The sequence below is a fragment of the Eleutherodactylus coqui genome, chromosome 4 (assembly GCF_035609145.1).
Source record: "Eleutherodactylus coqui strain aEleCoq1 chromosome 4, aEleCoq1.hap1, whole genome shotgun sequence".
In the NCBI taxonomy this organism is placed as follows: Eukaryota; Metazoa; Chordata; class Amphibia; order Anura; family Eleutherodactylidae; genus Eleutherodactylus; species Eleutherodactylus coqui.
Genome location: NC_089840.1, coordinates 276,802,994 through 276,826,521, shown reverse-complemented (window position 1 = coordinate 276,826,521; position 23,528 = coordinate 276,802,994). Strand labels below are relative to the sequence as shown.

At 46.5% G+C, this 23,528-nt stretch overlaps 1 protein-coding gene and 1 pseudogene across 1 annotated transcript in view; both read right to left on the bottom strand.

Annotated features, from left to right (window-relative positions):
- Positions 1-23,528, bottom strand: part of LOC136626716 (zinc finger protein 27-like) — a 659,137-nt gene that overhangs the window by 485,155 nt on the left and 150,454 nt on the right. Inside the window, exon 9 of the mRNA XM_066601724.1 lies at positions 16,573-16,730. Within this exon, the coding sequence (XP_066457821.1) occupies positions 16,573-16,730 (158 nt within the window). The remainder of the gene's footprint in view (positions 1-16,572; positions 16,731-23,528) is intronic.
- Positions 196-23,528, bottom strand: part of LOC136624365 (zinc finger protein 83-like) — a 179,900-nt pseudogene continuing 156,567 nt past the window's right edge.

Sequence of the window (23,528 nt, the reverse complement as noted above, 5' to 3'; positions counted from 1 at the left end):
TTATCTTTGGATTGCATGCAACCAAGCAACGGGAGAATAACACCATAGGCTGAGCCCTTTCCGATTATCACAACCAGGGCCTCAGGTATATTCATACTTGAGAGGGATATTCGGAGAGGTGGCATATGTCACCAACAAAATCACCAATTTACATGAAAATTTGAGTCAATTGTTATTAAGCAAAAGACAAAAGGACAAGTTAAACAATTTATTTATTTTTTTCTTTTCAAATAAGTGTTTATTTGGGCAGAAAAGCATCTAACAATAATAAAGCCAGAGGGGCATCACATACATTGGTACAATCAATACGTATACATACTTATTGATGCGCCCACTCTCCCACTCCACTACCTCTCCTCCGTGGAGTTCGTTGCTGGCCCGCCTCCGCCCAACCTTTTTGTCTTTTTACTAACAGAATTCAGTCCCACCTCAGGGTAGGGGTCCGCGAGGTGGAACAGAAAGAAACAAAGAGAAAAACGAAAAAGAGTTAAACAAGGAAGAGGCTCTGAGGAGCCTATAGGGGTATTGGGGGGGATGGGGTGTGGGTGGTCCGGGTAATGGGTTATGCTCGCCTGTTGGGTACCGATTTGCGTGATCCTTATGATCTGGTTAGGCAACTCCACTAATGGGTGGGTTCCGGTATTGTCATATCTGATATCCCCTGCGCCAGAGGGAGAGCAATGTGGCCCGTTCAGCTCGCGAGAGGCTGTCAGAGTACTGGGTGCTTACGACGCATTTATTGTCCTGGAAATCTAGTCACCCAGGCCAGGGGACGACCTAAAATCTAACCATGGCCTCCATGTTGCGTAGAACTTCTCCACCGTAGCATCCTCCTCTGCCCTCATCTCCTCAAATCTGGCCAGCGTATAAGTTAAACAATTTATATCATCACAAGTTTTATGTTAAATCTTTGATATTTTATTGCATTCATGTTTCTTGTATTACCCTTAAAGTTTCAATGAAAATCTTTTGAATACAAAATATTTCTCACATTCTTAACGTGAAGATGGATTCTCCAGTGTGAATTCACAGATGAGTAAGAGTCGGTTTCTGCCTAAAATATTATCCACAATCAGAAAATGAATACGGCTTGTCCTCTGTGTGAACTGTCTGATGTACAGCAATATGTGATTTCTGCTTAAAACAATTTCCATATTCCTAAAATGAATTAGGCTTCTCCTCTAATGAATATGGCTTCTCCTCTGTGTGAAAGATTTCCCATATTTAGAACATTAAAAAAGCTTCTCTACCTTGTATGAATTCTCTGATGTAATACAAGATGTGATTTTTGGTTACAACATTTCCCACATTCAGAACATGAATATGGCTTTTCCCCTGTGTGAATTCTGTGATGTTGAACAAGATTTGATTGTAGGTTAAAACATTTTCCACATTCAGAACATGAATATGGCTTCTCCCCTGTGTGAATTCTGTGATGTTGAACAAGATTTGATTTTCGGTTAAAACATTTCCCACATTCAGAACATGAATATGGCTTCTCCCCTGTGTGAATTCTCTGATGTTGAACAAGATGTGATTTTATGTCAAAACATTTCCCACATTCAGAACATGAATATGGCTTCTCCCCTGTGTGAATTCTCTGATGTTGAATAAGATGTGATTTTATGTCAAAACATTCCCCACATTTAGAACATGAATATGGCTTCTCCCCTGTGTGAATCTGTGATGTTGAACAAGATGTGATTTTATGTCAAAACATTCCCCACATTTAGAACATGAATATGGCTTCTTCCCTGTGTGAATTCTCTGATGTTCAATAAGAGGTGCTTTTTGATTAAAACATTTCCCACATTCAGAACATGAATATGGCTTCTCCCCTGTGTGAATTCTGTGATGTTGAACAAGATTTGATTTTAGGTTGAAACATTTCCCACATTCAGAACATGAATATGGCTTTTTCCCTGTGTGAATTCTGTGATGTTGAACAAGATGTGATTTTAGGTCAAAACATTTCCCACATTCAGAACATGAATATGGCTTCTTCCCTGTGTGAATTCTGTGATGTTGAACAAGATGTGATTTTATGTCAAAACATTCCCCACATTTAGAACATGAATATGGCTTCTCCCCTGTGTGAATTCTCTGATGTTGAACAAGATGTGATTTTTGGTTAAAACATTTCTCACATTCAGAACATGAATATGGTTTCTTCCTTGTGTGAATTCTCTGATGTTTACCAAGATTTGATTGTAGGTTAAAACATTTTCCACATTCAGAACATGAATATGGCTTCTCCCCTGTGTGAATTCTGTGATGTTGAACAAGATTTGATTTTAGGTTAAAACATTTCCCACATTCAGAACACGAATATGGGTTCTCCCCTGTGTGAGTTCTCTTATGTAACACAAGATTTGATTTTCGGTTAAAACATTTCCCACATTCAGAACATGAATATGACTTCTCCCCTGTTTGGTGTTTTTGAGGTTTGACTTCTGTTCTGTAAATTTGTTTTTGTTTAACAATCTGTAATGAATCAGGAGATGGAACCTGTTTAGAAGAATCAGAAGATAGATTTTTGCTATGAAGTACTGAGGATATATTTGTGATAATAGGAGGCTCTTCATATGTATCTTGTATGATACCAGGATCTTCCGCTTTCAAATCTTTTGATATCAGATGTCTCTTGCAGCTCCTGGTTTTTTCATCTGCCAAGAATAAAATGGATTGTAATATTTTTGAATATAACATTACAACTATACCAATAGCTCATGACATTTGTATATAAAATGCACATACAAATTATAAGGCTGGTATTAAAACCTAAACATTAAAGGTTTTCCCATTTACATGAGGCACAATAATTCGTGGAGCACCTAATCTGCTGACAGCCATCCTAATGGATAGATTATTTTAGCCAATAAGATTATTTTTTGTGCTTTTCCAATGCAGTGATATTACATTAGTACATACAACTGGAGCTCTCATCTGTTGCTCTTATCCATGGCTCATACAGCTAGTAAGGTAACAGAGCACTGGAGCTTTTAGAAGAAAGTATCAGACATAATTCTGATTTCCTGGGAGAATACAAACACCTCCAGTTTTCATTTTTTGCACAGGATAAACAGCACAAAAATGGCAGAGAAGTGCAATGTGTTTTAGAAGGCTTATAAACAGATTCACCTCCTTTTTCAAGCATTGAACATAGAGCTATAAAGCCCCCATATGCTTCCATGCTTACTTTGAAAGGGAACATAGAGGCTCGCTGGTGCCAGCAAACTCCTCATCTAAGTAAGTGTATCCTCTATTTTTCTGTAAACCACCCACTGATCACTGGGTGAATTGCTTAATGTCAATGGATGACAGAAACTCCCATGTTTACATGAGGATCTGTTGAACCTTAACATATTGATTTAATCTCTTCAGATGAAGAACGAAGTATACAGTGCCGTCGTCCTTGGGTAACATGAAGAGATTGGATTAGAACCCCCTGCACTGTTCTAAAGGGGAAACAGGAATAATTACACCCTGAGAGGAGAGAGTGTGTATCGCATTAGCCAAAGCATGGGACTATGAAGGAGAAATTTGAATTCTGTAACTGAAGAAGCAATCTTGGGGTCGGGCGGAAAACTATATGGCATGGCTCAAAGAGATGACTTCCCGAACAGATATGTCTAATACTTGAGTGATTTATGTCTTCCTGAATAGGAAAAGTCATTCCCTCACTCTGAATGCCTTGGTTGGGGACAGCCATACACACAGAAGATTTAGTATAGGCGGACTTGAAGTATAGTGGCCAGGGACACCAGGACGGGCGCAGTTTGTGGGATAGCAAGGATTTTTTGTTATCCAAGGTCCGGGGCCTGGAGCAGAAAAAGAAACAAAACTGAAGCCTCTTCTTCTGTACAGAACCACACATGGCTGGCTTTGTTTTGTGGTAAATGAGAACTCTTACCAACAGTAGCTTCAGAAATAATATTGGCTAGTCAAGAATGGGTGATGAAAATCAGTGCCACCTCGGATAAGGACAAAGGAGAAGCAGTCCTGCAGCATCCGCCCGCACCTAGGACATACGTCTGCACCTAGGTTCGAGCAAAAACACGCGTGAACACAGCTGCGTGCTTGTTCTCAATGGAGTCGCGGCTACTGCCGGCGGCTCCAATGAAAACAATGCTCTGCCAGCTCCCTGCATTCTTTTTCAGGAAAAGGCTTTACATATAAGCCCTTCCCCGAAAAGAAACATTTTAGTGCAAAAAAACCCAAAAAACTTGCCTATCCGCCACTGCCATGACCGCCGTGGGCATGAAAAACACATCTGCCGCATGCTGCATATAAGCTCTTCCCTCAAAAAGAAAAATTGTAGTGTAAAAAAAAAAATAAATGCAGGCATTCTCTTCAATAAAGCCGCTGCTGCTGCCGTCTGCTGGCACACTTGAATTGTTTTTCAGGGAAGAGCTTTACATATAAGCTCTTCCCTGAAAAAGAAAAATTTTAGTGTAAAGGAAAAAAAAAATACTTACCTGTCGCCCGCTGCTGTGTCCCCTGCGGGGATGAAGAACACATCTGTCGCATGCGGCTGATGTTTCCTTCAGCCCCGCTAGTTAAAAGAATTTCATGCTGCTACATCTGCCACATCCGTGGCAGATGCAGCAGAGGAATTCTTTAATTCTCAACCGCAGCTGTCAAATATGACAGCTGCGGTAGAGAATCCTGCTGTCGGCATCCCCATCAATGACTTTTCAGGGAAGGGCTTCATAAGCCCTAACCTGAAAAGCCATTTAAAAAAGTGTATAAAAAAAAAAATCAATACTTATCTCCCTTCAGCTGCCGGGGCTCAGCCGCGACTTCCGGTGCTGTCCCTTGGCTTCATAAGCCCTTCCCTGAAAAGCCATGTAAAAGTAGTGTAAAAAATAAAAAAATAACTTACCAGTAGGCCGCTGCTGTGTCCCCCACGGGGATGAAGAACACATCTGCATGCGGCAGATGTTTCCTTCACCCCCGCTAGTTAAAATAATTACCTGCTGCTACATCTGTGGCAGATGCAGCAGAGGAATTCTTCAATTCCCTACCGTAGCTGTCACACGTATCAGCTGCGGTAGAGGATTCTGCTGCCGGCAATTGATTTCAGGGAAGGGCTTTATATATATGACCTTCCTTGAAAATCAAGTAAAAGTAGTTTAACCCCTTAATGACATGGCCTATTTTGGCGTTGAGGACCAAGCGATTTTTTTGGTATTTTTCCATCTCCGTTTTTCAAAAGCCATAACTTTTTTATTTTTCCGTGGACGCGGCCGTGTAAGGGCTTGTTTTTTGCGTGGCGATCTGTAGTTTTTATCGGTGCCACTTTTGGGTATATAGACAATATCGTAAATTTTTTTTTTTTTTTTTTTAATGATAACAGGGAGAGAAAACGCATCAATTCTGCCATAGATTTTTTATTTTTTTTTACAGCGTTAATCATGCAGCATAAATGACACACTAAATTTTTTCTGCGGGTCGGTACGGTAACAACGATACCAAAATTGTTATATTTTTTTTAGGTTTTTACACTTTTTTGCAATAAAACCCCCTTTTTTTGGAAATCTTTTTTTTTCTCTATAGCTGCATTCAAAGTCCTGTAACTTTTTTATTTTTCTATGTACGGAGCTCTTTAAGGGCTTATTTTTTGCAAGACGAGCTGTAGTTTTTATTGGTACCATTTTGGGAAATGTACGGCTTTTTTGATCACTTTTATTGCATTTTTTGTGAGGCAAAATGCTAAAAATTAGCATTTTGCCTCTGTTTTTTAGCGTTTTTTTTTACGCTTTTTGTCGTACAAAATAAAAAGCATGTTCAACTTTTTGTACACGTCGTTACGGACGCGTCAATACCCAATATGTGGGGTTTTAGTTTTTTTTCCCTTTTTTTATGCTAATATTAGAAAAAGCATAAAAAAGGGGTTTTTTACATTTTTTTTTTACATTTTTCTTTTTTTTACATTTTTCTTTTCTTTTTTTTAATACTATTTGAGTCCCTCTGAGGGACTTACATCACTGTGCCTATGATCGCTGTCATAAGGCATGGCAGAGCTACTGCTCTGCCATGCCTTATCGCTTGTACAGCGATTATAGGCACAGGCAATACAGGACGCCAGTGTCTGGCGTCCTGTTGCCATGGTGACAGGCCGGGCCCTTGCGATAACATCGCGAGTTCCGGCCGGAGACACACAGGGATCGCGATCCCTCTGTGAACTCTTTCCCTGCCGCGATCTACTTAGATCGCGGCAGGGAAGGGGTTAACAGCGGCGGGCGCATCTCCGATGTCCCCCCGCTGTTGGAGCGGGACGCCGGCTGTGACTGACAGCCGGCTCCCGCTGCGGGATCACATGTGATCCCGTGCTATCTCCAAGACGTACCAGGTACGTCATGTTGCGGGAAGTACCAGGCTGCCATGACGTACCAGGTACGTCCAGGAGAGGGAAGGAGTTAAAAAAACCAAAAAAATAGATACCTCCCTTCAGCTGCTGGGGCACAACTGCGTCTTCTCCTGCTGTCCCCTGCACTGTGGTGCTGATCTATCAGCAGGCGGGGATTTAAAATCCCTGTCTCCTGAAAGAGCGGAATGTGATTGGCGGAGGTGCTCAGCCAATCACAGGCAGCTCTCGCTCGTCATTCATTCGGGGAGAGCTGCCTGTGATTGGCTGAGCACCTCAGCCAATCACATTCAGCTCTTTCAGCAGGTGGGGATTTTAAATCCCCGCCTGCTGATAGATCAGCACCACAGTGCAGGGAACAGCAGAAGAAGACACGGCTGAGCCCCAGCAGCTGAAGGGAGGTGAGTATCTATTTTTTTTTTCAGCACTTTTACTTGATTTTCAGGGAAGGGCTTATATTTAAAGCCCTTCCCTGAAATCAATTGCCAGCAGTAGAATCCTCTACTGCAGCTGACATGTGTGACAGCTGTGGTAGAGAATTGAAGAATTCCTCAGCTGCAACCTGCCACAGATGTGGCAAATGTAGCAGCAGGGAATTATTTTAACTAGTGGGGATGAAGGAAACATCAGCCGCATGCGACAGATGTGTTCTTCATCCCCGCAGGGGACACAGCAGCGGGCGACAGGTAAGTAATTTTTTTTTTCCTTTACACTAAAATTTTTCTTTTTCAGGGAAGAGCTTATATGTAAAGCTCTTCCCTGAAAAACAATTCAAGTGTGCCAGCAGACGGCAGCAGCAGCGGCTTTATTGAAGAGAATGCCTGCATTTATTTTTTTTTTTACACTACAATTTTTCTTTTTGAGGGAAGAGCTTATATGTAAAGCTCTTCGCTTAAAAAGAATGCAGGGAGTCGGCAGAGCATAGTTTTCAATGGAACCGATGGCAGCAGCAGCGCCTCCATTGAAAACAATGCGTGCATTCCCAATGGTGCACACATAGGACATGTACATTTGCACCTGCAAAGTACGGACATGTGCAGACACCATAAGAATGCATTGTTGCAAATAGAAACGTGTTTTTTTTATGCATGCGTTTGTACACACAAAAACACGTTCGTGTGAACGCGCCCTTATGGGGTCTAAAAAAAATAGTAAGAATAAGTTTTTAAAATTTTACTAATTTTTAAAATAAATAAAAAGTAATAAAAGTTTTAAAAAAACACCCCTTTTGCCACATTTATAATAAAATAATCTAAATAATATAACAAAAATACATATTTGGTATCGCTGCGCTCGTAAGAGGCCGACCTTTCAATGTAACACATTATCTATCTTGTACAACGAACGTCATCAGAAAAAATAATAGAATTTTGCCTCTTTGGTCGCCCCGTCTCCAAGAAAAAATGTAACAAAAAGCAATCAATAAGTCGTATGTATTCTAAAATGTTACTAACAGCAACTCCAGGACGTTTCGCACAAAATGAGCTTTGCACAATAATGTCGACGGAAAAATACAAAGGTTATGGCTGCCAGAAGATGGGAAGAGAAAATAATATATAAAAATTAAATATCTTAGAAAAAAAAATAGGAGTGCAAAAAAACAATATAAGTTGGCATTGTAGTAATCATACTGACCCACAGAAAATAAGATCTTGGCATTTTTGTTGCAGTTTGTACGCCGTAGAAACAAGACGCGCTCAAAGATGACGGTATTTCATTTTTTTTCCCATTTCACTCCACTTACAATTTTTAGAAGGCTTATCAGTAGAGATGAGCGAGCACCAAAATGCTCGTTGCTCGAGTCGAACTTTCCGCGATGCTCGAGGGTTCGTTTCGAGTAACAAACCCCATTGAAGTCAATGGACGACTCGAGCATTTTTGTATATCAGCCATGCTCCGCTAAGGTTTTGATTGGTGAAAATGTGCAAAACCCAAGAAAGTGATGGAAACGACACAGAAACAGATAGGGCAGGCAAGGGGCAACATGCTGCGCTGCATTTCAGGTTCCCAGGTCCCACTATTCAGCCACAATAGCGGCAAGAGTGCCCCCTCCCTCTAACAATTTTTACTTCGGACAAACCCTCATTAGTAAGCCCCACCTTAGCTAAGCACCACACTACCTCCAACTAAGCACAAGCACTGCCTGCGGGACACACCCCTGCCTCTTCTCCAGGGTTACATGCTGCCCAAACCCCCCCGCATGACCCAGTGTCCACAGCGCACACCAAAGTGTCCTTGCGCAGCCTTCAGCTGCCCTCATGCCACACGCTGGCCTCACAGCCACACCACCCTCATGTCTATTTATAAGCGCGTCAGCCATGAGGAGGAACCAGAGGCACACTGCAGAGGGTTGGCAGGGCCAGGCAGCGACCCTCTTTAAAAGGGGCGGGGGCGATAGCCCACAATGCTGTACAGAAGCAATGAGACATCCAATCCTGTGCCACCTCTGTCAGGAGCTGCAAACGTGGGCATAGCAATGTGGAATCCATGTTCCACACAGTATTCATTCTGTCAAGGTGTTGCATAGCTCAATCCACACTGCAAGGGGAAAGCAGTCAGCGCTCTGCCCTCTACCCAAGTCAGTCAGTGTCTTTGTGCTAGACAGATCAAACACCGCGATGGGAACTAAGTTTGCACCAACAGCATAGGTGGGTCCTAGGAAGCCCAAGACATGAACAAAAAATTGATCTGAGCGGCCAAACATGGCAGACTTGCACCGCGCCCACGACATAGGCCTCGGCCCACAGCTTTAGCAATCCTAGGCAGGAAGCAGACTTTCACTGCACCCAGGACATAGGCCTCTGCACAAACCCTCAGGAATCGCGGGCCTACAGCGGACTCCTATGCTAGCGTAGCTGTGCACGTCTCATTAGCGCTGTATTGCTCCTGTAGTCCCAATGCAGTGCCACGGATAGTAGAGCTAACGTCAGATTAAATACAGGTGGGCTTCGGGCCACACTACATGCCCCAGTCTGACCGGGGTTTTTAATTCATAGACACAGGCAGGTACAAATCCCCTATGTGAAGTCCCTGTGGACCCACAGCATGGGTGGCTCCCTGGAACCCACCGGCGATACATAAATATATCCCATTGCAGTGCCCAGCACAGCTGAGGTAACGTCAAATTTAATGCAGTTTGGCTTCGGCCCACACTGCATGCCCCAGTCAGACTGGGGTTCTTTATAAGTAGACACATGCAGTTACAACTCCGTGTGGACCGACAGCATGGGTGGGTCCCAGGAAGCCACCGGCGGTACATAAATAAATCCCATTGCATTGCCCAGCACAGCTGAGGTAACGTCAGATTAAATGCCGGTGGGCTTCAGCCAAGAATGTTTTCATTGTTGGAGGAGGAGGACGGGAAAGTTTTTGAGGCAGTACGTGCCTGTCCCCGTGTCCGTGGTTATATGCACCTTCCCAGTGACCGCATCGCTATAAAGTTGTCGTGCCTGTGGAACCTAGTAGCGTGGCCTCGCCACCATCATGTCTTTGGGAAGCCTCCGTTTCCACTACCCTGTAACATTGCAGTAGCATCAGTATAGGCAGAGCCGAGAATTAGTAACATTTCAGCGGTAAGAGTATGCACAAACCCCTGTAACATTTTATTGGCAGCAGTGAGGACAGACCCCACTAACATTTCATTTGCAGCAGTATACACAGACCCCAGTAACATTTCAGTAGTATCAGTATAGACAGACCCCAGTAACAGTAACGTAGAAGCAGTAGGGACAAAGCAGCAGATTCACATTTCCCTGGCAGCAGTGTAGGGAGAGCGTAGTATTGGTACGATTTCAGTAGTAGGAGTATAGACAGGCCCCAGCAACAGCAACGTAGAAGCAGTATGGGCAAAGCAGCAGATTCACATTTCACTGGCAGCAGTGTAGGGAGAGCGTAGTATTGGTACGATTTCAGTAGTAGGAGTATAGACAGGCCCCAGTAACATTAACGTAGAAGCAGTATGGGCAAAGCCCACTATTAGTTACATTTCTGTTATAGCAGTATAGACCTGCCCCAGTAACATTTCTGTTGAAGCATTATGGGCAGAGCCCAGTATTAGTAAAATTACAGTAGTAACAGTATACACCAACCAAGGTAACATTTCAGGAGCAGAAGTATCGGCAGACCGAAGTTACATTTCTGTTGCTGAAGTATACTCAGACCCCTGTAGCATTACTGTGGCAGAAGTATAGGTAGGCAGAACAGAGTTACATTTCTGTAGCACAAGTGAAGGCCAACCCCAGACACAGTGGTGTACCATGAGTGCAGGCGAAGCCCATAAAAATTACTTGGATTACATTGTAGGTGAGGGCCCAAAAAATTGTTGTACCGACAGTACAAATGTACCCCAGAAAAATTGCCCATGCCCAACCCAGAGGGCAGGTGAAACCCATTAATCGCTTAGCGTACTGTGGCTTAATTTTTAACTAGGCCTGGAGGCAGCCCAATCTAAAAAACAATTGGTTCAGGTGGAAGCTTCAATGCTTTAATGAGAATTGAAACAGATAAATATTATTTAGAAAAGTTATATGAGCCTTTTGGCCCACAGAAAAAATTGCCCATTCGCGGTGATTACGAGAGGTTTCAGGAGGAGGAGCCGGAGGAGGAGGATGAATACCATACACAGATTGACAAAGTTCTTTAGGTAGCGCTGCTGTCCGCTGGTGGAGAAGAGAAGTCTGGGGAAATCCAGTCTTTGTTTATCTTTATGAGTGTAAGCCTGTCGGCGCTGTCAGTTGACAGGCGGGTATGCTTGTAAGTGATGATTCCCCCAGCTGCACTAAACACCCTCTCTGACAAGACGCTAGCCGCAGGGCACGCCAACACCTCCAGGGCATACAGCACGAGTTTGGGCCACGTGTCCAGCTTTGACACCCAGTAGGTGTACGGAGCAGAGGCGTCACGGAGGACGGTGGTACGATCGGCTGCGTACTTCCTCACCATCTTCTTACAGTGCTCCCTCCGACTCAGCCTGGACTGGGGAGGTGAGAGACAGTCTTGCTGGGGAGCCATAAAGCTGGCAAAGGCCTTGGAGAGTGTTCCCCTGCCTGCGCTGTACATGCTGCCTGATCTCCACGCCTCCCCTTCTACGTGGCCCTCGGAACTGCGCCTTCTGCCACTAGCGCTGTCAGATGGGAAGTTTACCATCAGTTTGTCCACCAGGGCCCTGTGGTATTGCATCACTCTCGTACCCCTTTCCTCTTCGGGAATGAGAGTGGAAAGGTTCTCCTTATACCGTGGGTCAAGCAGTGTGTACACCCAGTAATCTGTAGTGGCCAGAATGCGTCTAACACGAGGGTCACGAGAAAGGCATGCTAACATAAAGTCAGCCATGTGTGCCAGGGTACCTGTACGCAACATATGGCTGTCCTCACTAGGAAGATCACTTTGAGTATCCTCCTCCTCCTCAGGCCATACACGCTGAATGGATGAGAGGCAAGCAGCATGGGTACCCTCTGCAGTGGGCCCAGCTGTCTCTTCCTCCTCAGGCTCCTCCCCCTCATCCTCCTCCACGCACTGAGATATAGACATGAGGGTGCTCTGACTATCCAGCGACATACTGTCTTCTCCCGCCTCCGTTTCCGCCCGCAAAGCATCAGCCTTTATGCTTTGCAGGGAACTTCTCAACAGGCATGGCAGGGGAATGGTGATGCTAATGATTGCAGCATCGCCGCTCACCATCAGGCCGAGGAAGTCTAACAAGTGTGGGTAGCCTTTCAGAAACCGCTGAACCACCAAATTAAAGACGTGGGCCAGGCATGGCACGTGTGTGAGGCTGCCGAGCTGCAGAGCCGCCACCAGGTTACGGCCGTTGTCACACACGACCATGCCCGGTTGGAGGCTCAGTGGCGAAAGCCAGCGGTCGGTCTGCTCTGTCAGACCGTGCAACAGTTCGTGGGCCATGTGCCTCTTCTCTCCTAAGCTGATTAGTTTCAGCACAGCCTGCTGACGCTTGCCCACCGCTGTGCTGCCACGCCATGCGACACCGACTGCTGGCGACGTGCTGCTGCTGACAAGTCTTGATTGCGAGGTAGAGGTTGCGTTGGAGGAGTAGGAGGATGAGGAAGGTTTAGTGGAGGTGGCAGTAACCAAGTTGGTAAGGGCGCGTACGATGTTGCGTGAGACGTGGTCGTGCAGGGCTGGGACGGCACACCATGAAAAATAGTGGCGACTGGGGACAGAGTAGCGCAGGGCTGCCGCCGCCATCATGTTTTTGAACGCCTCAGTTTTCACCAGCCTGTAGGGGAGCATCTCCAGGCTGATCAATTTGGCTATGTGGACATTTAAAGCTTGAGCATGCGGGTGCGTGGCGGCGTATTTGCGCTTTCGCTCCAACGATTCTCTTAGCGACAGCTGTACGCTGCGTTGAGAGACATTGCTGGATGGGGCTGAGGACAGCGGAGGTGAGGGTGTGGGTCCAGGCCAGGAGACGGTCATACCTGTGTCCTGAGAGGGGGGTTGGATCTTAGTGGCAGGTTGGGGCCCAGGGGGAGAGGCAGTGGCGCAAGCTGGAGGCGGTGAACGGCCTTCGTCCCACCTAGTGGGGTGCTTGGCCATCATATGCCTGCGCATGCTGGTGGTGGTGGCTACCTGGCTGATCTTGGCGCGACAAAGGTTGCACACCACTGTTCGTCAGTCGTCCGGCGTCTCCGTGAAAAACTGCCACACCTTAGAGCACCTTGGCCTCTGCACGGTAGCTTGGCGCGAGGGGGTGCTTTGGGAAACAGCTGGTGGATTATTCGCTCGTGCCCTGCCTCTACCCCTGGCCACCCCACTTCCTCTTCCAACCTGTCCTGCGGCTGCAATTGCCTCCCCCTCTGAAGACCGGTCCTCAGTTGTCTTATCACACCAGGTGGGGTCAGTCACCTCATCGTCCAGCGGCTCTTCCTCCGAATCCTCTGTGCGCTCCTCCCTCAGACTTACTGCCCTCACTACTACCTGACTGATAGACAACTGTGTCTCACCGTCATCGTCCTCCTCACCCACTGAAAGCTCTTGAGACAGTTGCCGGAAGTCCCCAGCCTCATCCCCCGGACCCCGGGAACTTTCCAAAAGTTGGGCATCGGTCACGACAAACTCCTCCAGTGGGAGAGGAACCATTGCTGCCCAATCTGGGCAGGGGCCCGAGAACAGTTCCTGGGAGTCTGCCTGCTCCTCAGAATGTGTCATTTTCATGGAGTGAGGAGGCTGGGAGGAAGGAGGAGCAGCAGCCAGAGAATTCAGAGTTGCAGCAGTGGACGGCGTAGAAGACTGGGTGGTCGATAGATTGCCACAGGCCACGCAGGCACATGCACTGGGTAACCGTTAGCCGTAAAAAGGAATTTTTAAAAAAATCTCCTTCTTTTACTCTGCAATGCAGGCTGATGCTAGGCAGTGTGTATTGCACTTTCAATCTATGGGCGTTGGGCAGACCGTGAACGTCTGAGACAGCACACATATAACAGAGCGTTGTAGAAAATGTGTGGTTTCTTGGCGTACACTTAGAGGCACACTGCAGTGAGGCTACGCGAAGTGCGGACAGAAAAATATTTATAAATGAAGGCTGCACGCAGGCTAGGCTATGCAATGCAGAGGTACTACAACTCCCAGCAACCACGGAGTTAAATGCACATGGTCGCAGGTTGCCAAAAGAAGAACCGTTGGGTTACTTGTAGACAGGATTCTACACTACTACTGTCCCTGCCTGACCAATAGTGCCCCTACACTGAAGTACAGACTGCAGCCTGAGAACGCTACAGCCTGCACGCCCGATATACATTAAAAAAAAAAAAATCTGTGCAAAACTGCTCACAGCAGCCACAAATGTAATGAACTAGGTGAACTGTGGCCCTAAGAAGGGCCGTTGTGGTTCTTGAAGACGCTAACACTGTCCCTATAGCAGCAGCATCAGCAGCACTGTCCCTGATCTCTCTTAGCGTGTGTCTGTGGTGAGCCGCGGGCGGGCTAATTTAATTACTCGGGGGTCACTTGATCTCGCCAGCCACTCACTGCAGGGGGGTGGGATAGGGCTGGAACGTCACAGGAGGAAGTTGTAATGCCTTCCCTGTGTTTCTATTGGCCAGAAAAGCGCGCAAATTTCTCAGGGAAGGAAATGTAATGGAATCGAGTGCTGCGTGGTGCTCGTCTACAGTAACGAGCATCTCGAACACCCTAATGCTCGAACGAGCATCAAGCTCAGATGAGTACGCTCGCTCATCTCTATTTATCAGTACATTATATGATATATTAAATAATACCACTGAAAACTACGACTCATCCTGCAAACAGCAAGCCCTCAGACATACATGTCAGGGATAATAATAGAGTCATGAGTTTTCAAAACGGGGAATGAAAAAACAAAAATGGTAAAAAAAGGGCTGCGTCCTTAAGGGGTTAATATGGATTTAAGAAAAAGCTGCTATCTGGAGTCTCCATGTGTTAGACAGAAAGTTTTACTCTTCGTGTGATTTAAATGTTTCCTTAATTCTTTGAGTAGCGAATAATGAAAACAATGTGAAGATTGTCTTTGGCTGAATAAGGGAATATAGAGCTGAAAACCCCGACAACACAGACTCTTCCCTACATGCAGTCTCACCTGGGGGGTCATCTGTAGGGATCCCCTCCTTACACGGCTGATCCCCCCTCACATGTGTCTCTGTAGCATCAATATGGAGCAGATCTTCATCTGGATTCACCAGCTATGAAATAAATATTGTAAAAGTCATCACACAGTTGGAGAAGTCGTGTGGGAGGTTTTATATGGCCAGAAAAGGTCAATAATTAGTATGAGGAGTCAGAATGACATGACAGCAGTAGTGATCTGGGCCAAATAGCTGCAGGTCTCCTGTATAACTCCAACCTGTTGCTTCTTTATTCCAACCAGAAGTCTCCAGAACCAGAAAATAGTGATAAGATGTGGAGATCTAATGTCTGCGGTCGGCTGTAATCCCGCCATCTCCAGCTTTCTCATTACACAAGTATCAGTCATATAATAAGACTGAAGACAAAACCTTCCCAGACGTCCTACAGACCAGAGGGGAGATTTCATGAGACCTTCTCTCCATCTACCTGATCATCCTGCGGAAGAAGAGGCCGTGGACATCTCTCCGCTGCTGTTCTATTACTGGATCTACCTGCAGAAAACACAGACAGCCGCTGAATTCATTCTCTACATACAAATAATAAAGGCCGTGTGGATTTAGTCCTGTCTATTACCTGGTGGTGGGGGGGACTGGTGGTCCTCCATCTTGACGTCCTTGTACAGATCCTTGTGTCCTTCTAAATACTCCCACTCCTCCATGGAGAAATAGACAGTGATGTCCTGACACCTTATAGGAACCTGACAACACAATGATACAGTCATCAACCAGACACATTATACCGCCATAGCGTTACTGTATAATGTCCCAGCATTCCCAGCAGCATCACCTCTCCAGTCAGCAGCTCAATCATCTTGTTGTTGAGTTCTAGGATCTTCTGTTCATTGATCTCCTCCAGTATCAGGGGGTGAGGTGGAGGCCCTGTGATTGGGCTCAGGGGTCTTCCCCATCCATCAGAAACCGGGGCCTTACAGCCATCACTAGAAGTCTTCTTCCTTACCGTGTAATCCTGTTTGTGAGGAGACACATCCATAAATATCCCTGCAGATATTCTGAGAGTCCTTCATGTCTCCAGTTATGTCCAACAGTTATTAAGATTCTCTTCACATCTGTGTTCATCATCTCTGTTGTTCTACTCAGTCACAGGAGCAGAAGAACAAAATGATCAGCATTTTAGTTCTGTTAGATGACAGACAATAAAGACCCCCAACAACCTCCAATTGCCTTATAGTAGATCTGTTGGGTTTCTGTCATTCTACCAGAACAACCGGCTCTATTATTTTCCCGGCATTTATGATGAATCGGCAGTAAATCCTCTGCCGTAGATGTGACCAGAGACTGACAGAGATAAGAATGATGGAACGTGACGTCATCCCCAGAATCTCTCACCTCTCCTGTAAGTTGGAAGAGTATCTCTAGGGTGAGGGTGAATATACTCTCCGCCATCTTGTCCCTCTTCCTATCCATCCTTGTCGGGTCAATCAGGAAAATGATCTGATATAAAAAAAAATTCCCACATTCAAAACATGAATATGGCCTCTCCTCTGTGTGAAATCTTTGATGTTCAACATCTGTTCTGTACATTTTATTTTGTTTAACATTCTGTAATGAATCAGAAGATGGAACCTGTTTAGAAGGATCAGAAGATAGATTTTTGCTGTGAAGGGCTGAGGTTATATTTGGGATAATAGCAGGCTCTTCACATGTATCTTGTATGTCACCAGGATCTTCCACTTTACAATCTGTTGATATCAGACATCTCTTGGAGCTCCTGGTTTTGTCATCTGCCAAGAATAAAATGGATTTTAATATTTTTGAATATAACATTACAACTAGAGATGAGCGAGTATACTCAAGCGAGCATTGCTTTTAGCGAGTATCTCCCCCGCTCGAGACAGAAGGTTCGGGTGCCGGCGCGGGGGAGCGGTGAGTAGCGTCTGTCAGCAGGAGGGAGCGGGGGGGGGGGAAGAGAGGGAGAGAGAGATCTCCCCTCCGTTGCGCCCCGCTCTCCCCTGCAGCTCCGTGCCCGCTGCCGACACCCGAACCTTCTGTCTCGAGCGGGGGAGATACTCGCTAAAGGCAATGCTCGCTCTATAATTAGAACTATACCAATAGCTCATGACATTTGTATATAAAATGCTCATACAAATTATAAGGCTGGTATTAAAATTCAAACATTAAAGGTTTTCCCATTTACATGAGCCACAATAATTTGTGGAGCACCTAATCTACTGACAGCCATCCTAATGGACGGACTATTTTAGCCAATAAATTTTATGTGCTTTTCCAATTTGGTGATATTACATTAGTACATACAGCTGGAGCTCTCATCTGTTGCTCTTATCCACAGCTCATACAGCTAGTAAGGTTACAGAGCACACGAGCTTTTAGAAGAAAGTATCACACATTATTCAGGTTTCCTGGGAGAGAAGGAACACCTCCAGTTTTCATTGTTTGCACAGGACAAACAGCACCGGAATCACAGAGAAGTGCAACGTGTTTTAGAGCTCTTATAAACAGATTCACCTAATTTTTCAGCCCCCATATGCTTCCATGCTTACCTTATAAGCAAACCTAGAGGATCACTGGTGCCTGCAAACTCCTCATCCAAGTAAGTGCATCCTCTATTTTTCTGTAAACCACCCACTGATCACTGGGTGAATTGCTTAATGTCGATGGATGACAAAAACTCTCATTGGTTACATGCGGAACTGTTGAACCTTGACATATTGATTTAATCTCTTCAGATGCAGAACGGCTCGGACAGTGCCGTCCTCCTTGGATTACATGAAGAGATTGAAATAGAACCCCCTGCACTGTTCTAAAGGGGAAACAGGAACAATTTCACCCTGAGAGGGGAGAGTGTGTATCGCATAAGCCAAAGCATTGGACTACGAAGGAGAGACTGGAATTCAGGAACTGAAGAAGCATTCTTGGGGTCGGGCAGAAAACTATATGGCATAGCTCAAAGAGATGACTTCCCGATTAGAGATATCCGAGACATGAGTGATTTAGGTCTCCCTGACTAGGAAAAGTCATTCCCCCACTCTGAATGCCTTGGTTCGGGACAGCCATAAACGCAGAAGATTTAGTATAGGTGGACGTAGAGTATAGTGGCCAGGGACACCAGGACGGCCGTGGTTTGTAGGAGAGCAAGCATTTTTTGTTGTCCAAGGTCCGGGGCCTGGAGTGGCAAAAGAAGCAAAACTGAAGCCTCTTCTTCTGTGCTGAACCACACACGACTGGCTTTGTTTTGTGGTAGATCAGAACTCTTACCACCAGTAGCTTCAGAAATAATATTGGCTAGTTAAGAATAGGTGATGAAAATCAGTGCCACCTGGGATAAGGACAAAGGAGAAGGAGTCCAGCATGGGCTGTAGCCACATAAGATACTGCTTCCCTCCAGCAGGTTCCCAAACTGTAAGGAAGCTTGCAAAAGATGAGAAAATTGAACTGTCTCCCATAGGGAAGTCTTCATACCACCCAAGAAAATGCCACACCAAGTAGCATCTGCTAGGGGGCTCGGTATAGGTAGAGAGGTCTCGGTGGGTGGGGGGATTGGAAGCAGAGTGAAGACAGGTGGTTGTAGTGCTCGTAGTAAGAAGAAAGGAAAAGGAAGAAAGGGAGGAGAGAATACTTACCTCAGTGGAGAGAATACTCAACTAACTGCTATAGACTGTAGAACTCCAAGACTCTAAGCTAAAACTGACTAGCTGGTTTGTGCAGGCAGTGTGTAGCTGGTAGGAGAACCTAACTGGAGATGAGCGAGCACCAAAATGCTCGAGTTCTTGTTGCTCGAGTCAAACTTTTCATAATGCTCGAGAGCTTGTTTAAAGTAACAAATCCCATTGAAGTCAATGGGAGACTCGAGCATTTTTCAAGATGACCTATGCTCCGCATAGGGGAGGTTGTGTGAATCACCTGAAAACATCAGAAAGTGATAGAAACACCACAGAAACGGATAGGAAACAGGAGAGGCAGCATGCATGGGTGCATCTGAGGCTCCCAGGTCCCACTATTAAGCCAAATTGTGGGCAAGAGCCTTGGAGTCACCCCCCTAACAATTTACTTGGGCTAGACCAAAATGAGCAAGACAGGCACGCTGGCACATCTTAGCTAAGCACCACACTACGTGCAACGAAGTGACACATCTGCCTCTTCTCCTGTGTCACATGCTGGCATTGCAGTCCAATCCCCGCACGAGCCTGCGTCCACAGCATACTCAAATTTTTCCAGCACAGCGTCCAGCTGTCCTCATGCCACACGGTCGCTTGATAGCCACACCACCCTCATGTCTATTTATAAGTGCGTATTGGATGAGGAGGAACCGGACACACACTGCAGAGGGTTGGCAGGGCCTAGCAGTGACCCCTTTTGAAATTGTGGGCGGTAGCCCACTATGCTGATGAGAATTGATGATAAATTAACGTATGATCAGAAGTCCAATCCCATGTCACCTCTGTGACAATATTGTCTGGAGCCACAAAGACCATAAAGGGGACTCAGATGCCATAACTTCTACACATCTCCACAATTCAGCAACGCATTCTAAAACCAAAGATTGGTTTCAAGCAGGAAGTCTCGCAAAAGTAGCCACCACAGGTCTACAGTGACCCTGTGAAAGTCTCATTAAATCAGTAACGCTTCCTTGGATCGCTACGAGGACACTGTGATCCATGAAGAAATTTGAAAGGCCAAAGCAGGACCCCATGCTGCACAGCAGATCAGGAGTAGATTCAACATACCGACCAGCGCTGACCCCCAGAGATGTGTTCGTTTATCAGGCCTAAACCAATCCGGTTGTTTACTCCTCAGACAGTGTGCAATGAGTTGTCTTGTTATACAGTGCTGATCAGAATTTCATGCCACCTCCGTCACAAAATCGTTAGTACTTCTATACATCTCCACAATTTTGCAACGCATTCTGAAACCAAAGATTGCTTAAAAGCAGGAAGTGTCACAAAAGCAGCCACTACAGGTATAAAGTTAACCTGTGAAAGTCTCATTAAATCAGTTACACTTCCTGTGAACGCTTTAATCCAGTATCTCGGATAACTGTGGTAAAACGAGAGATAATACATGGCAAGCAGCGCTGACCCCCAGGAATGCGTGCGTCTATCAGACCCAAACCAAACCGGCTGTTTACCACTCAGGGTATCTTATGTCCGCTTAAATCCCAAAATACACAGTGTACAATGAGTTCTGTCTTGCTACACAGTGCTGATCAGAATTCCAATGCCCATGCCACCTCAGTCACAAAATTGTCAGGAGACACAAACGTGGCCATAAAGTCGACCCGGATGCTAGTACTTCTACACATCTCCACAATTCTGCAACGCATTCTAAAACCAAAGATTAGTTTGAAGCAGGAGGTGTCACAAAAGATGCCACCAGCAGGACAATTCATTCTGTCTATGTGTCAGACAGCTGAACACCTCTCTGGGAAACCTTTGTGTACCAAGAGTATAGGCGAACCCCTGTTAGAATTGTTGACCAAGAGTCTAGTCGAGCCCCTGAAACATTTGTGTACCAAGAGTATGGGCGAACCCGATAGATTTGTTGACCAAGAGTATAGGCGAACTCCTGAAACATTTGTGTACCAAGAGTATAGGCGAACCCCTGAAATATTTGCTTACTAAAAGTATAGGCGAAGCCTGGAAAAATTCGTGTACCAAGAGTATAGGTGTACCCATGAAAAATTTGTTTACCCAGAGTGCAGATGAAAACCAGAAAAAAAGTTTAACATAGAGCTCGGACTTGCTTAATTTGCTAACAGAGCCTAGAGGCAGCCCTCCAAAAAAATTTGTTTTTATAGAGACTTTTGGCCCTTTGAAGAATTGGCTGTTCAGTGTGCTGACATGCTGGTTTAGGAGGAGGAAGATCAAAGAAGAATAGACCAAGATCCTTCTATCCTTTTTTGGGGTGATACAGGGTGCATGGTTCTCCTGTTCCAGCTTAAAGACTCTTTATGTTACACTGCTTTCCACTGGCGGTGGAGACAGTGGAGGACCGTGCAGGTGAAGGGGTGGGTGCAGGGCAAGAGACGCTCGTGCTTGTGTCCTGGGAGGGGGATTGCATCTCAGTGCCAGCATGTGACACAGGGGAAGAGGCAGTGGTGTGACCCGCAGCCGGTAAATGATCCTCGTTCCACATCATTGGGTGCTTAACTATCATATGCCTGCTCATGCTGGTGGTGGTCAGGCTGGTAGTGGTGGCTCCCCTGCTGAATTTGGTGCAGCACAGGTTGCACACCACTATCCGTTGGTCGTCCGCGCTCTTCTTAAAAGACCTCCAGGCCTTCAAACACCTAGCGCTCTGCATGGAAGCTTGCCACGACGAGGTGCTGTGGTGAACACTTTGGGGATAACTTGCTCTGGACCTGCTTCTCCCTATGCCCACCCCACTGCCTCTTCCAAGCTGTTGTGGTGCTGCACTTGCCTCTCCCTCTGAAGCGGTGTCTTCAGTAGGCTTACCAACCCAGGTTGGGTCAGTCATCTCATCATCTACCAGCTCTTCCTCAGAATCCTCAGTCTGCTCCCCTTTCAGACTTACTGCTCTCACAACAACCTCACTGACAGACAACTGTGTCTCATCATCATCATGCACAAATACCTCTTGGGACACTACTTTGAAGTCCCCACACTCTTCAGGAATGAGAGTGGAAAAGTTCTTCTTATACCGTGGGTCAAGAAGGGTGAACACCCAGTAATCCGTGTTGGCCAGAATGCGTCTAATGCGAGGGTCATGGAAAATGCAGCCTAACATGAAGCCAGCTATGCGTGCCATTGTCCCAGTATGCAACACATCGCTGTCCCCACTAGGAGGATCACTCTCAGTCTCCTTCTCCTCTTTCTCTTCAGCCCATACACGCTGAACAGATGTGAAGGAAATAGCATGGGTACCCTCTGCAGTGTGGGCAGCAGTCTCTTCCCCTCCTCCAATACATGCTGAAAAACAGACGTGAGGGTGGTCTGGCTATCATGCGACGTATTGTCATCCCCCATCTCCTGTTGTATCCGCAAAGCATCAGCCTTCATGCTTAGCAGCGACCTTCGCAGCAGGCAAAGCAGCGGGATGGTTACAATGATAATGGCTGCATCACTGCTCCCCATTTGTGTAGACTCCTCAAAGTTTCCTAAGACATGACATATGTCAGACATCCATGCCCACTCTTCTGTGAAGAACTGCAGAGGCTGACTACCACTCTGACAGCCATGTTGCTGCTCAAAAAAGCCTGGCCAACATGTGCAACGTAGAATTCCAGCGTGTGGGCACGTCGCTCAACAGTCGGTGCACTGGCAGCTGGAAGCGATGTTGCAGTGTCCTGAGGGTGGCAGCATCTGTGATGGACTTTCTGAAATGTGCACACACGCAATGCACCTTGCTGAGCAGGTCAGACAAATGGGAGTAGTTTTTAAGAAAGCACTGAACCACCAGATTGAACATATGGGCCAGACATGGCACGTGTATTAGTCTGCCAAGCTGCAGAGCCACGACCAGGTTTCGCCAATTGTCGCACACGACCATGCCTGGTTGGAGGCTCAGGGGCGAAAGACAAAGACCGGTCTGCTCTGTCAAACCCTGTAACAGCTCTTGGGTGGTGTGCCTCATGTCTCCCAAGCTGAGGAGTTTCAGCATGCCATGCTGACGCTTCCCCACCGCAGTGCTGCAGCGCCTCGAGCTACCAACTGAAGGCGACGTCCTCACACGTGGTAATTGAGAGGTAGAGGAGGAGGGGGTGTTTTGGAGTAGGTGGCATAATAAGCCGGAGAAAACGTGACCGAGGTAGGACCTGCAATCCTCGGTGAGGGTTGCACGTGAGCGGACCCAGGGTCAGACTCAGTCCCAGCCTCCACAAGGTTAACCCAATGTGCCATCAAGAAGATGTAGTTTCCCTGCCCGCCAGCACTTGTTCACGTGTCGGTGGTTAAGTGGACCTTCCCAGTAACCGCGTTGGTGAGGGCACGGTTTATGAGACGTGTAGGGCGGGGACGGCGCATCGGGAAAAATAGTGGCGGCTGGGGACTAAGTACCGAGGGACCGCCGCCGTCATCAAGTTGCGGAAAGCCTCACTTTGTAGTAGCCTACATGGCAGCATCTCCAGGCTGAGTAGTTTTGAAATATGCACGTTTAAAGATTATGCATGTGGGTGGGTGGCCATGCATTTCCACTTGCGTTCCAATGCTTGGGTTATCGACAGCTAAATGCTGCTCTAGGATACATTGGTGGAGGCAGTGGAGGGCCGTGGAGGTGAGGGTGTGGGTGCATGCCGGGAGACGCTCATGCCTGCATCCTGGGAGGGGAATTGGATCTCAGTGACAGGATGTGACACAGGGGAAGAGGCAGTGGTGTGATCTGCAGGCGGTGAATGGCCTTCATTCCACATCATCGGGTGCTTAGCCATCATATGCCTGCGCATGCTGGTTGTCGGTCAGGCTGGTAGTGGTGGCTCTCCTGCTGATCTTGGTGCGGCACAGGTTGCACACCACTGTTAGTCGGTCGTCTGTGCTCTCATTGAAAAACCTCCAGACCTTCGAACACCCAGCCCTCGGCACGGGAGCCTGCCGTGAGGGGGTGCTGTG